The 15,038-nt window shown below is 38.8% G+C and overlaps 1 protein-coding gene across 2 annotated transcripts in view; it reads left to right on the top strand.

Moving 5' to 3' along the window:
- The window catches only part of LOC124871593 (DENN domain-containing protein 2D-like), a 46,810-nt gene that overhangs the window by 17,461 nt on the left and 14,311 nt on the right, over positions 1-15,038 (top strand). Inside the window, exons 1-4 of one of the 2 annotated variants that reach the window (XM_047371032.1) lie at positions 349-829; positions 7,411-7,461; positions 7,964-8,056; positions 14,463-14,641. In XM_047371032.1, coding sequence (XP_047226988.1) covers positions 775-829; positions 7,411-7,461; positions 7,964-8,056; positions 14,463-14,641 — 378 coding nt within the window. In that variant the 5' untranslated portion in view covers positions 349-774. Of the gene's footprint in view, positions 1-348; positions 830-7,410; positions 7,462-7,963; positions 8,057-14,462; positions 14,642-15,038 lie in introns of those variants that run through there. The other variant, XM_047371023.1, reaches the window with a different exon arrangement.

Genomic DNA, 15,038 nt, shown 5'->3' with positions numbered 1-15,038 from the left:
GCTGTTATAACATCAGTTCACAGTGTTTCAGGCAAAAGACACAAACAGACAAAAAGGACCAACTAAGACAGAAAAGCACTCGACAAATGAATAGGTTTTAATCTAATAATAATTTGTAAATTAGTTAATTTGAAATGAACCAGTTAACTAAAAAAGACATTGTTCTCTGCTAGTTCAGTGGCAGTAAGTTGGTTGTATCAGTGAGTGAAGGAGAATGGCATGCCTTTTCTGTTTTAGAACAAATTAGAACAACTAACTGTTTTAATCAACAATATTAATAGTATTTATTATCACAATATTTGCACCAGAAATTACTTTATTCTGATAATGTCATTTTGATAGCTAAATTTGAAACATGTATATCTGCATAGGTTTGGAGAATTTTCATCCCTAGTTTAAATTGCAGATGGGTTCTAAACTCTGCATTGCTTTTTGTCTTCCTCCTAAATAAAAATGCTGTCCGCAGTTTATTCCATGTTAACAATTATTCTACCCAAGCGGGTCTTTGGATCCGAGAAATCCCCTCCAACTTTTTCTGATAAACGCCAACATCCGCCCTGCAGAGCTTTCGTTTTTCCGCCTAACTTGAAAGCAGCAGAGCCGTGCTGCTCCTCACAGCGGGGCGGGGCGGTGCGGTGCGGTGCGGGCTTTTCTCTGTCTGCGAACCTGACGGATGCGTGGTCTGAGCGGGGATGGAGACGATGAATTGCCGCTGTGGAGAGTCAGAGAAAAGCCGCTGAGAAGTGAACGGCGTGTCGGTGGATTTTAGCGGCGATGAGTGAAGCAGAGACGAGAAGAAGAACAGGAGTGGGGCTGATGAACAGATGGAGTGAGTTTAAAGCTGTTGGGGAACTGCTGGATCTGTTATTGGCGAGTAAATCAACTAGTGTTTTTGCTTATTGAAACATCGAACTGTGTTGTACCTATCAGTGGGGTTGGTGTTTAATTATTACCTGTCTGATACACTCACCCACATCTTTCTTACTCCAATGACCTGACTGCACTGCGCGATCTCCACTTTAAACTGCAATGTGAGCTTTAAGGAGGTTCAGGGCGGGCGGATATAGTGGCTTTCTGCACACTAATTCAACATCTGTGCTTTAACACTGACACCTGTTCACCTGCCTACAAACCTAACTAATTCATCATCTCTGGGCTATTGTAAGATTATTTTTGAAGATTTGAGAAGTGAGGAATGAAAGGACACCTTCCTACCTTTGTGACTAGATCCATGCCTGGATTAGGTCTGTTGGCACAAGAATTTGATCATAGAACCAAATTCAGCTTTTTCCAATGAACATATTCATGGGTAGATTTGAATCAAATCTAGACTTCAAACTCTTGAGAAGGAAAGAAGCTCTGAATTCAAGCTTTTCATAGCGTTGACAGATTATAGTTGAAACTTGTTGAGGAGCCTCAGGCCCTGAAGCTGCTTCTCAGGACTGTTATTTCCACCCACATGCTTCATAGCTGAGAGGAGCAGCACAATTCAGGGGAAGCATGACTGCTCAACAGTATCACAGCCTGCTGTCGAAGAGAAATTACACTCAAAATCAGACCTTGGCTTTATGATTTTTATGATTTCCTTGTTTTAGCTGAAATCCAAAGTTGTGCAACTGGTGCGTGGAGAAGCAGCAGTGCTGCTGTTGACATTATTGCAACAGACGGCAAACACCTTTTGTTGCCAAAAATGATGGATTTTAGACTCAGGAAAGGCTGTTGTCATTAAACCAGGGAGATGGGGAAAGGGAACCCTGGACAGCATCCAGGGGGATGTCTTTTTTAAATTGTTCTCTCTCTTGCTTGCTCCAGATGTAATTTCTCCAAAACAGTCAATTCTGCTTTTGTGCACTCAGGTTCTTGGCTTTCCATAAGCTATCTTAATTTCTATTGAATTTGACAAGACCTTTTGCGCAGGTGTGAATACACTCAAACAAACCCTGGTCCGGACCAAACAACCGGACCGAGACCTACTTTTTGAGGTGGTCTCGGTCCGCTTCCAAACGGACTCTGGTGCGGTTCGCTTATGGTCTGAATACAAACCGGCCCTGATCTGAACCAACTACAAAAAGCGTACGTCTCTTTGGACATAAAAAGCCACCGTAGCCGATAGCAAAGGTGTGTGTTGTAAGGTAACCATACCTGATAAGCTGTGTGTTGCTTAGCAACGCTACCGGCTTGTTGTGAGACAAGGCACGTAGAGAACGTCGGCGTTCAGCACGGATTCTCCGACGGGGTTCCAACATTAGAAATGGAACATCTCAAAATCTGTGTTGAATGAGCTGCTCTTCACCCTCACAATAATATTACAGCTTTAATAACGGCTTTTCCTAAATGTCCGGGTCTGTGCTCTGTCCCGCCCCCGTCATTTCTGTCCAATGGGAACAATGATCGTCACCCGCGTGGCTTTGTTTACCAGAAATAGTTCACTTGTAAAAAGTACAATGTGAAAACAAACCGCACCAAATGAAACAAATACAGTTCGCTTTTGGTCCGGACCAAACAAACGGACCAAAGGACTTTCCTGGTGTGAATACACTCGTTCTTAATAAGTTACCTGTTTAAATAAAGGTTAAATAAAAAAATCACTTGAATACGAGAAACATTATGGGATGTTTTACAGCTTGGAGGACGATTTGCCGGGTAGAAATGTAACAGTAATGCTTGGCTGCTTTATGGTTGACAGGTCTTTGAGGAACCGAAATATTCCATCCATCCATCCAGTTTACATACAACAACACACCCACACTCTCTGATATTGAAGTTCCATTAAAAGAGGCCTGTTAACCTAGCATGTATGTTTTTGGACTATGGGAGGCAGAGTGGGAAACCTGAAGAGACCGCATGCATGCATGGAGAGAACATGCGATAATCTTGCAGAAACACCGCATACTTAGGATTTAATCCTGTAAAACAACAGTGCTAAAAACTGAGTCACTGTGCAGCCCCTGAATATTTCAAAACGCTGGGGAATTGAGAACATTTAGTTTTTGTTTTGGAGCAAACACAGGAGCCTTTTATGATAAATCAGGCTTACAGCTTCTGCTTTCTATTTCTGCGCCTTTCTCTCTCCTTTTCTGGAAGTTTTAAAGTATGAAAGTCTTTAAATCATTCATGTCATGTTAAAAGCTGGAAGGTTGCAGATGTGAGATTATTCATCCTTATGGAACATGTTTCTTTGTAAACTCTCTGCTCTCTGAAACATGTATAAAAACAATGAATATGTCATGGGACAACAAGCCTATTAAGGTTGTAGGAAACCTTAATGCAGTGAACAGGGCTAAATAACGATACGAAAACTCGGTGCAAACTTCAATATGCATAACATAGCGCTTGTAAGGTGTCAAAATAACACTGCTCTACTTTTTTGTTCCACAGACTGAGAAGCTATCTAGAGTTTATGTGGTGATGCATTCACATTGTTAATGAAACTCAAATGCTGTGTTTTCCGATGGCACCTGAAGGCAACTTTGCATCAGAGGCATGTGTGCATGTCAGTTCTTGCCAGTGAGAAGCTACATAAACCTGTTCTAAAAAACTGTAAACTGTGTGGGCCTATAACTCACAGAACTTCACATGGAGAATGGGGTTTTCTTCACCTGAATGCAACACGAGAATGACAATTCTTACCTTGGAGGTTGAGTTCAACAGATGAGTCAGCAGATTGTTAATACAGTAAACACACAAGATTAATAGTGAAAAAACAGTGTGGACACAGTTTAGTTGCTGAGCAACAGAGAGATGTTAATGATGCTTGCTCTTGTATAATTTACTGTTGGCCCACAGGCCTGTGTGCAATCCTAAAGCAACGCTCATTTACTTTGAATTGTTGCAATGATCTAGATCTGTTATCTGGCCATTTTCAGTCTGCTGAATCATTTAGGTATAGAAATAAACCTTAACAGTGATGTGTCTATCACATTTCCTCATTCCCTTACAGTGACTATATCTTCGACTATTTTGTTACCAGCTGCCTGTTAACACGATTAGTTCCCATCATTTAAGTTCAGTTTATGAAACACAGAAAAAATAATAACAGTATGATGAAAAACAGGGGCTGCACGGTGGCGAAGTTGGTAGCACTGTTGCCTTGCAGCAAGAAGGTCCTGGGTTAAACTCCTGGCCGGGGGTCTTTCTGCATGGAGTTTGCATGTTCTCCCTGTGCATGTGTGGGTTCTCACCGGGTACTCCGTCTTCCTCCCATAGTCCAAAGACATGCCTGTTAGGTTAATTGGTCTCTCTAAATTGCCCTTAGGTGTGTGAATAAGTGTGTGTGGTTGTTTGTCCTGTGTGTCTCTGTGTTGCCCTGCAATGGACTGGCGACCTGTCCAGGGTGGACCCCGCTTCTCGCCCATAGACTGCTGGAGATAGATACCAGCTACCCTGCGACCCACTATGGAGAAGCGTTATAGAAAATGACTGACTGACTTAAAAACAGTATTTTAAATAAGGAGTTTAGCTCCAATAAGGTGCTCCTCTAAGATCTGTTGGGTGGAAACTTGGCAGATGATCAGCTGAAGAATGATGTATCTCAGGTCTTTGCTGGATCTTTTCTTCTACTATAGGTATAACGTCTCCATACCAATCATCTGCTGGAGGACTGATGGTTTTACTTTTCACTTCTATATGTGCAATTCAAATCCTTAGGGGTAGATATTGGGATCTGCCAAGTTTGTCTCCTTGTTGATACTACAGATCCTAGTTTCTGTCAAGCGTTGTTCACAGTGATGTTTACCTATGTTCTTTTTAGGGATCTTGTTATGCATGAGTGACCCAAAGTTAAGTCAAGGCTTAATAAAACAGTTCTCTGGACCAAAATTTTATGAAAAGCAACCAAAGTCCTAAAACAAAATGTTGAAAGACATTCAGAATCTTTGGAGAACTATTGATTGAGAGCATTTTAAAATGGGATTAGTGTAAATAAATGTCGATACATTGGAAGCATCTGTATGTGTTATAGTCTCATTAAATATATATTAATTTATCATCTCAAAACTTTACAGTCTATCAGAAGGGTAAGTTGCCTTTCTCAGGGAGCTTAAAACACAGATTTTATCAAAAGGAAGGAGATAAACATATCATGATTATATATTTCTCCTTAGAATCACAATACTATTACCTGAATTGTAAATTGAGTAATGATATTTTCCCTAGTTGCAAAAATAATCAGCAATTTAGCTATTAATAATCACACAAATATGATTAATATGCCATACACAAACAAACATGAAATATAATAACTTAAAAGGGTTGAATTGGTTTTAGCTCATAATGATCTAAAATTATTAAATGGTCTCTCTCTGGAAAGGTCAGTTGTGTCAGATTCCTCGGCCTCGTCTCTCTAGGTTATAAAGGATCACCAACAGTGCCGACTGCCCAGTCTGGAAGGCTATTGGATGTTTGGCTGTTCCTCTCATTAGGAACCAAATTATCAGCGATCTGAAAAAGTATCTTTCTGGAAGAGTAAAGATGATTTCGACGAATAAAGCAATACAACCGAATTTTAACCAAATTGGTCCTGGCTTGCTTAGTTTGGTCATGCTTCTTGTTTGTCGTGGGTGTTTAGCTGGTCATCACGATGTTCATCTCTCTAGCTCTCTACACCATCTCCACTTTTCCTGAGTACAGAAAATTCATAACATGCCAGATTATAATTTTACTGTATGTGTCATGATTTAAAGGTGTTGGAGTTTTGTTTTGGGGTTTTCTCTGATTCTGATTATGTTTTTCTATTTGTGTTTTGGATCTTACTTCTAATCATTGTTTTCCAGGTGGTGCATTAGTTCTTTCCTTAAGTTTAGTTTCTTATGATTCTTGTATTCTGTTTATAGTGCATTTCAGTTATGTTCTGCTTTATCTGTAAGATGTTCCTTAGGTTTGACTGTGTACTTGTATTCCTGTTTAGTTAAACCTATGTCTTGTTTCCACTCTATTCCAGAGTTAGGTCCAGGTTGGGACCTGTCACCCCCCCCTTCCCACCCGGTTCTGTGTTTTTCTCTTTTTTTGTTTTCACAGTTGAGTTTTGGATCCTGCTTCTGTTGTTTTCTTAGGTTTGGTTTCTTGTGATTGTTGCATTCTGTTCTTTTTGTTGCTTTCTGGTTTATGTTCGGTTATAGCTATGTTTCTTGGGTTAGATTGTGTTCTTGGACTTCTGTTTTGTTCCAGCCATGTTTTGTTTTCAGTCTCTGCCTCTGACAAAGCAATTAGCATCATCTGGTCTACCTGTTTCATGCTAATCAGTTTCTCTGTTTCCACCTGTGTCTTGCCCACTTATACTCTGCTGTTCTGTTCACTCCTCGCAGAAACATCCCATTCATTTCCATGCCTTCGACATGTCATGCCAAGCCTTCCCCTTAGAACCTGTGATCTCATGAGGCTAGTTTGTCATGTTAAAATTAACTTTAGAAATAACAACCTTTAAGCAGGTATACTTTTCAACAAGCCCACATTTCGGTTTTAAATATGTTTTTATTGGTCTAATGTAATATCCTGTTATTAAATGTCTTGTTCTTATTAGCAGTAAGCTGATATAATGAACTAACAAAGGCTTGAAAACATTAGTCTGTGTAATTAATCTATATAATGTGTTCAACTTAGTGAACTGAGTTATTAAAATAAATGAACTCTGAAAAATATTCTAATTTATTGAGGGGGTCTGTTGAAGCTTAGCCATTAACTTTAACATACATTAACTCAACATATACTGTATTTACATGCATTTACATTTAATCATGTCATGCTTAAAGTAATTGCATTTGGATATCTCTGGAGCACAGGCAGTGGAACTGATAGATAATTTAGTTCAAATTAATGTCACCTCAATGCTTTTTCAATAATCTCAGTCAGAGTAGTATTTTATCTGTGCATAACGTTTGTTTAAGGTCAGGTTTTAACTCTACAGTGATCAAACGGTTATTGGCTTGAATAAGGTCACAATCTGCTGTTACATGTGTACCTGAGAGGTCCTTTAAGAGACATAATTACTGATTGGATCCAAACTTAATTAAACAGGGCCTCTATTTGTTTATTCATTTAATGAGTTACCATGGTAATACAGTTCTCCAAACAAGTGTAATCCTAGTCTAGTTAATTTTGAGTTTTATCTTCATGGAAACCCTGGACAGGTCACCAATCCATTACAGGGCAATACAGAGACACACTGGACAAGCATCTATTCAGTGCCTCAGATAAAAGTCACTGTGTTAAAATCCAATAATGACTCCCTAATGCATTTTCTCTGGTGTCCACAGTTAAAACACAACCATCTTTACTGTGGCTTAGCTTCATGGTGATCGTAGAAGTATTTTACATTGACAGGATTCAATTTAATTTAGTACAAACCTGGAATTTATATGGGCATTTTTAAAAAAAGTGAACCCTAACTAACTCCAGACTGTTTGTGTGATCCAGGTGAGCAGCCCAGAGACAAACTCGTCACATCAGATGTGCCTGGAAAAGACAGTGAGTTTCTCCTGGGATTTTTCTGCAACTTCTTATGACTTAAACAGAACCAGCATTTTTAGACCCTTTTCATGGTAAAATTAGTAAAAAAATGGTAAAACATTCTCTGTTCTAGTGTTTAATATTTATATATGAGCTGTTTCTTTTTTTGAGATTATACAATTATTTACATTTAAACTTACAAAATCATAGCTGTTTGGATGGAAAAGTTAAAGAACACAATAACCCTAGATGTGTTGAAAACGTCTCAAACCCTAAAAATCTAATGGAGTGTACTTTCTTTTTACCCTGACTGTATCAACCTGTACTCCTTAATGAATCTAAAGACTGTAATGTCTTCATGATAATCCTCCATGTTAGAGGATGTTAATGCATGAACCTGAGCAGAGTGTTCATCAGGTACAGCATGTGCACAGTCTGCGGAGTATTGAAACTGGCAGAGGAAGTGTGGGTGAGCTGTTCTGTGGTTTTAGCGCTGTTAAGATGTTTTTCTTTCTGAAAGGTGCCACACCACCAGGTGAGGATGATGGACGACAAGGGGCCCTCAAGAGGTTCAGTGCTATGTGGCCCTCCTTTGGAAAAGGCAGAAAGGACAGTGAGTATTATGTCAAGTGGATCTTTGTCTGGTTTCGTTGCTGTTGCAAGAGGTGGTTTTCATTTGACTTACATTGTTTTTTTTCATCCTTTCATGCCAGATTGCAGTACGCCAGTTACCCTGCTTCTCTGTGCATAGAGTAGAGGGGTTTGTATTGTCCCCAGTCCACAATCCCACAAATAATATGAATCACCAACAATTCTTTGTTGAATCATAATAACTTGCTGAATTTGTAACTGATTCATATTTTATTCTTTGTCAGTTCTTGCAATTGTTGAGCCATCTGGAATTCATGGCAATGCTGTTTAAAAGTTTGGTGCCAAACTACAGAATCCAGAAAATCACAGTTAATCATTAAGAAATTAATAGGTCATTCTTAGGTATAGCAGCCGATTCCTAATTGATTCTTAGACGTTCCTATGTATTCTTAACTAATCTGTGATTTATGAAGCATTGTCTTGACCAGTCAGGGCCATAGTACCCCAAAAAACTGCCGAATTCTGCCCTTTGGGAAAAAAAATGAAATAAGGATAATAATTGATAAAAGCAATTTAAAAAAAACTAAAAAAAATCCCAAATAATTTCTTGTTTAATACATAGGAAATATTAAATAGAATTACATTTTTAAAATGTTGTTTCTTTGGTTCTACATTTTGTTGGCAAAAACAATCACTTCAGTTAAAACACTAAATTTTGTCATCATTCAAATAACTTTCACTTCTTCAAGTCCCTCATCACTTATTATATTATGATGGAAAATCTCACCAATTGTCAAGAATAGTGACAAATTCAAATGTAATTGTACCTGATTCTTAAATGTATTCAACCTATTGTTAATTGTTTCCTGACATTCCTGCAGTATTCTTAATAGATTCTTGTAATTCATCCGTATTAACTGTAGTTTATGGATGCTCTCTTTTTGCATTAAAAGGAACATTGCATTGCAATGTATGAAATCCTAATGGGTGTAGCTGGTTTGCGATGCCCACGGGGATGCATTTTATTATATGCAAGCACATGGGAGAGATTATAGCTTGGAATCAATCAGCTACATTTGAACTCTGACACATAGTATTATGCTAAAGAAGGCCCATTCCTATCCTTTGTACCAAAAACCAAAAGGAAGAAAAGCCTTTGAGAAGTATGACATTTTTACATTCCTTACAGATTTTACACGTCTGTTCTTTTGCTGTTGGATTCATAAACTTGTAAAATATCAGCTGCTGCTTTTAAAGCACAGATACATTCTTTGCCAAACCCCTTAAAAGGGAAGAGAGTGCTGCAGTGTGTTCACTTGCAGAAACTGAAAGATGAGAGACAGGACATGACTGCCTGAACTAGATGAAAGCAAAACAGCTTCAGCGCCATCACATTTTCAAAGAAATATATTATGTTTTTAGTCCAAAAAGTGTGAAATAACTCTAAACATTTTTGTATTTTAGATTCTTCAAACTAGCCACCCTTTGCTTTGATTACTGCTTTGCTCTCTTGGTTTTCTCTCCATGAGCTTCATGAGGAGGTCACCTGACATGGTTTTCTAAAGAGTGTTGAAAGAACTTCCCAGAGGTCCATTCAGAGATGGCCGAAGGTCAATATTTCAGTCATTACAACAAAGGGCAGCTACTTTAAGGAATCTAAAATATAAAACATATTTCAAGTTCTTTTGCAATTTTTTTGTTTGCTTCATTATTCCATATGTGCTCGTTCACTGTTTTGATACCTTCAATTAAATTCCATGTGTAATGTAAAATCATAAACATAAAGAAAACCATTAAATGAGAATGGGGTCCTGAAACCTTTGACTGGTAGTGTATATTAATATATATATTATAGAAATAAGTGATAAATTGCTGTGAAGTAGAAAAACAACCTTCTGTCTGGTGTTAGAAGTATGTCAATATGTACATCATTTTCCTGTTGTGGTCGATGTGGTGTAAATGATACATCACTTTTCATGTAAGTGCTGAACAGAATGCGGAAGAATATAAGCATCCTCTACAAACCTGAAATAATATGATGTTAGATAAGGCTGCATAATATGCTGTGAATATATGTAAAAAAAGTAGAAGTTTGCATTATTCTCTAAGATTTAAACTTTTGCTCTATAAAAGAAACTGCTTAAAAGATTGAGCTTCCCTGCCGATGACTGAACTTAGTTGTATAACCACTCCTTTTTAAAAACTACTTCACATTTATGAGTTCCTGTGAAGGACCAGTCAAGGACAACTGGAATCATTTCAACAGTTTCTGTGGATTTCTTGATTTTGCCTTAGAAACAACATGTTTGATCTCAGTCCACGAGTCTTTTGTTGACTATGGCTCAGTAGGAAGAGTAGTCGTCTTGCAATCGGAAGGTTGTGGGTTCGATTCCAGCTTCCTCCTGCTGTATGTCGATGTGCCCCTGCTCAAGGCACTTAACATCAAGTTGCCTACCGATCTGTGTATCGGTGTATGAATGTGTGAGCGTTAGTGAGTGCAATTGGGTGAATGTGGCTTTAGTGTAAAGTGCTTTGAGCGGTCTGTATGACTGGAAAAGTGCTATGTAAATTCAGTCCATTTAACCTTATGTCTGGAGCCAAAATAATCCTCGTTCACTAATGTGGCATTATGTCTTTTTGAAAGACCTATTTCAATGCTGAAAACACTTTAAACTGATCTATAATCACTGGTATGCAATAAATAGGGCCAACACCCGGGGTATGAAAAATATCCCCATAAAATGATTACTCAGTTAGTCATCAGGTTATCAGTCAGTGATGCCCTATTTCCACCATGTACAACATTTGCTGCCTTCATCCTTAAATAAAGGTTTGCTTCCTGTTTTTTCACAGCATGATTGCTATCACTGAACTTCAAACACGCTCCTTTCAATTAATGATTCAGTTACATGAAATTGGCAGCATGCATGTCAGGATTTTTGGGTCTGTTGGTTTTGTATTACTCTACTACACCTACGAGTAAATTATTTTCATTGTAGAAATTCTTAACAAAAACAGTGGCTGATTTGGTATGTTATGGGACCTAGGACTACTTTTTTGACCACAACAGCGCATTAAAAATTGTTGATGATGTTACTGGGGTTATTGAATCATCAGTCTCCAGTAACAAAGTGGAAACCCCCAAGTTTTAATAATAATAAAATACAATACTTGCAAAACAGGCACAATGAGATCTTAGTCTGGAGTTAAGGAAAAAGAGTGTAATAACAGACCGTAAGAAAAAACAAAAGGATCTAGTGAGGAACAAAGAGTATACACTCACCGGCCAATTTATTAGGTACCCCTTGCTAGTACTGGGTCAGACCCCCTTTTGCCTTGAGAACTGCCTTAATCCTTCGTGTCATAGATTCAACAAGGTACTGGAAACATTCCTCACAGAGTTTGGTCCATATTGACATGATAGAATCACACAGATGCTGCAGATTTGTCAGCTGCATCCATGATGCGAATCTCCGGTTCCACCACATCACCAATGGTGCTTTATTGGATTGAGATCTGGTGACTGTGGAGGCCATTTGAGTACAGTGAACTCATCGTCATGTTCAAGAAACCAGTCTGAGATGATTCATGCTTTACGACATGGTGCGTTATCCTGCTGGAAGCAACCATCAGAAGATGGTTACACTGTGGTCATAAAGGGATGGACATGGTCAGCAACAATACTCAGGTAGGCTGTGGCTTTGACACGATGCTCAATTGGTACTAAGGGGCCCAAAGTGTGCCAAGAAAATATCCCCCACACCATTACACAACCACCACCAGCCTGAACCGTTGATACAAGGCAGTATGGATCCATGCTTTCATGTTGTTGACGCCAAATTCTGACCCTAACATCCGAATGTCGCAGCAGAAATCGAGACTCATCAGACCAGGCAACGTTTTTCCAATCTTCTATTGTCTAATTTTGGTGAGCCTGTGCGAATTGTAGCCTCAGTTTCCTGTTCTTAGCTGACAAGAGTGGCACCTGCTGTGGTCTTCTGCTGCTGTAGCCCATCTGCCTTAAGGTTCGATGTGTTGTGCGTTCAGAGATGCTCTTCTGCATGCCTTGGTTGTAACAAGTGGTTATTCAGAATCAGAATCAGAATCAGAAAAGCTTTATTGCCAAGTACGTTTTTGGACATACAAGGAATTTGTTTTGGCATAGTCGGTGCAATACAGTACAAATTAAACAGTACAAACATATCTACAATATAATATAAATATAAGTGCACAGTTTTAAGTGAGTGAGAGTAAATGTAGAGCAGTATAAGATGCAAGAGCAATACAACAGTGCAGATGATCATTGTGCAAGTAAAGCAGTGCAAGTAAGCAGGAGTCCAAGCTGAGCGTTAATGTAACACATAGAGTTACAGGTTACAGGTGTCCTGTCAGCAAAAAAAGGGGGGTGTGGGTGAAAGGGAGAGTGTCAGTGTGGTTTCCGGGCTTTGTTAACCAGGCTGGTGGCAGATGGGAAAAAACTGTTCTTGTGGCGTGAGGTTTTGGTCCGGATGGACCGCAGCCTCCTGCCAGAGGGGAGAGTCTCAAAGAGTCTGTGACCGGGGTGGGAGGGATCAGCCAGAATCTTCCCTGCCCGCTTCAGGGTCCTGGAGGTGTACAGTTCCTGGAGCGACAGTAGACTGCAGCCAATCACCTGAGTTACTGTTGCCTTTCTATCAGCTCCAACCAGTCTGGCCATTCTCCTCTGACCTCTGGCATCAACAAGGCATTTGGGCCCATAGAACTGCCGCTCACTGGATATTTTCTCTTTTTCAGATCATTTTCTGTAAACCCTAGAGATGGTAGTGCGTGAAAATCCCAGTAGATCAGCAGTTTCTGAAATACTCAGACCAGCCTGTCTGGCACCAACAACCATGCCACGTTCAAAGTCACTTAAATCACCTTTCTTCCCCATTCTGATGCTCAGTTTGAACTGCAGCAGATCATCTTGACCATGTCTACATGCCTAAATGCATTGAGATGCTGGCCTGTGATTGGCTGATTGGAAATTAGCATTAACAAGCAGTTGGACAGGTGTACCTAATAAAGTGGTTGGTGAATGTATGTACCTCAGTATATATAAGTATATATCCTGAGGCAGGGGTAGAGAAATGACAGACAAACCAGAGAACTAACCAGAAGAAGTTTGTTGCTGCTGAGGCAGAGAGGAAGGCTGAGTAGTTGAAGGAGGGAGGTGATTAACATGAATGAAGCAGAAACACAGAGAGACCCAGGGAATGTCTACCAGAAATAATACAGGAAAATAACTCTAGATATATAAAGAACACTAAAACACTAAAGAATGAACTAATAAGGAAAATGCGTAACAATAAAAAGCATAAAGAAATGACTAAAGACAGAACTAAATAACATAAAGACCAAAGAAATAGTCAAAACACACAAAAGAAAATCAAAACCCAACACTTGCGACAGTTTGTGCCTTCTTAGGTCTTAGTTTCAAAATATAAGTTGTTTGAATTTGAAGACATGTCACATTGCAGTACAAGATCTGGGTTAAACTGCAGTCTCACCACATTCTTTATATCCATCAGAGGCATGTTCTATGCAGCAGAGCTTTGGGATAACCCGTCTATAATAGGTGCGCTCCTGTGTTGACCTAATGAGGTGGCACTGTTATAATTTACTGTAAACAGCAGCTGTTCCTGTGAACGCTGACGTTTTATCTCCACAAGTAGCTTTGCAGCTGGACCCGACTTATTACTCACTGTTTTCTGTTAAAGATGAAATAAGACTGAAATAAGTTCATTTAGCTTCTTCTTATCAAATTAATAGCATCATTCTTACTAAAATGGATCTTACATGCCCCACCTGATTTAGCTAATGTGTAAATGGCAACTGTCAGGCAGTTTTTTGAAAGGTCCTCGAGAGTAAGAATGTCTCACTGACTCATTGAGTAATCATTAACAGAGAAATGCAATGCACTGTTGTGACAGTGAAACAATGTGTCAATCAAACCTGGATCTAAATCTGCTCAAGAGTTTGACCAATCTCGAGCACACTCATATGGAAATCAGTTGTTGAACAATGGCTCAGAATAGATAATTGTATGTCTTACATGCCTTATTATGAGGAATGCTTTACTCAGTATTAAGCTAAAGACCCTAATAGAGGGCTTGAATATGAGTTTATTCACTATTGTTCAAGTGTTCTACTTAATGAACTTGGATAAAAGCATGTTTAAATAAATAATATATCCTTTAACTCTTTATTCCAAATTTATGTGCTCTGGGTTTTTTATTTATTTCCCATAGTTATGCACGTTACTCCATCTGTTAACAGTTAGTGGAACTACCTTTTCTTCTTACTCTCCTGATCTCAGCTATCATTAGTTCAGGGACCAGTTGGTAACATCCGCCTACCTCCCTATCTGCACACTGAATAAGTATATTTTTGTGTGTGTTCTTATGTAGAAGCCAAAGACCTTGAGCCTACAGAGACGAGGCAGGACCCACCAGCCGCTGACAATGTGTCCATCCAGCCCCGCCGTATCAGCGGGCAGTACTTCTTTGAGTATCTAGTGGTGGTCAGCCTGAAGAAGAACAAAGATGGCAGCAACTATGAACCTCAAATCACCTACCAGTTTCCTAAGGTTAGCCATGCAGTTTAAAAAGGTTTGGTCATTAAAGCTGCATTAGGTAACTTTTGTAAAAATGTATTTTTTACATATTTGTTAAAACTGTCACTATTTCCTGTAAGGATTATGATAATTGATTATTAATATTTATCAAAAATTATAATTATGTTATTATTATAAATAAATAATATATTCTAACCAAAAATCATTTCTTACGAATAAAAATGAGAGATCCACTCTGGTGTTGTGATTATTGGGCTCACAGCACTTAATTACAATTTAGTTAATTATCATTAATAATTGGTAATTATTAATCAAAAGCAAACCAAATGTCACTGTGTTATCAACCGTTTTACCGAATGGTGTGGAACACTAACCTTATCTGGACAAATAATCACTCTTACACAAAACA

This window comes from Girardinichthys multiradiatus, chromosome 1, assembly GCF_021462225.1.
Source record: "Girardinichthys multiradiatus isolate DD_20200921_A chromosome 1, DD_fGirMul_XY1, whole genome shotgun sequence".
Lineage (NCBI taxonomy): Eukaryota > Metazoa > Chordata > Actinopteri > Cyprinodontiformes > Goodeidae > Girardinichthys > Girardinichthys multiradiatus.
The sequence above is the reverse complement of the archived record's forward strand: the minus strand, read 5'-3'. Positions and strand labels throughout refer to the sequence as shown.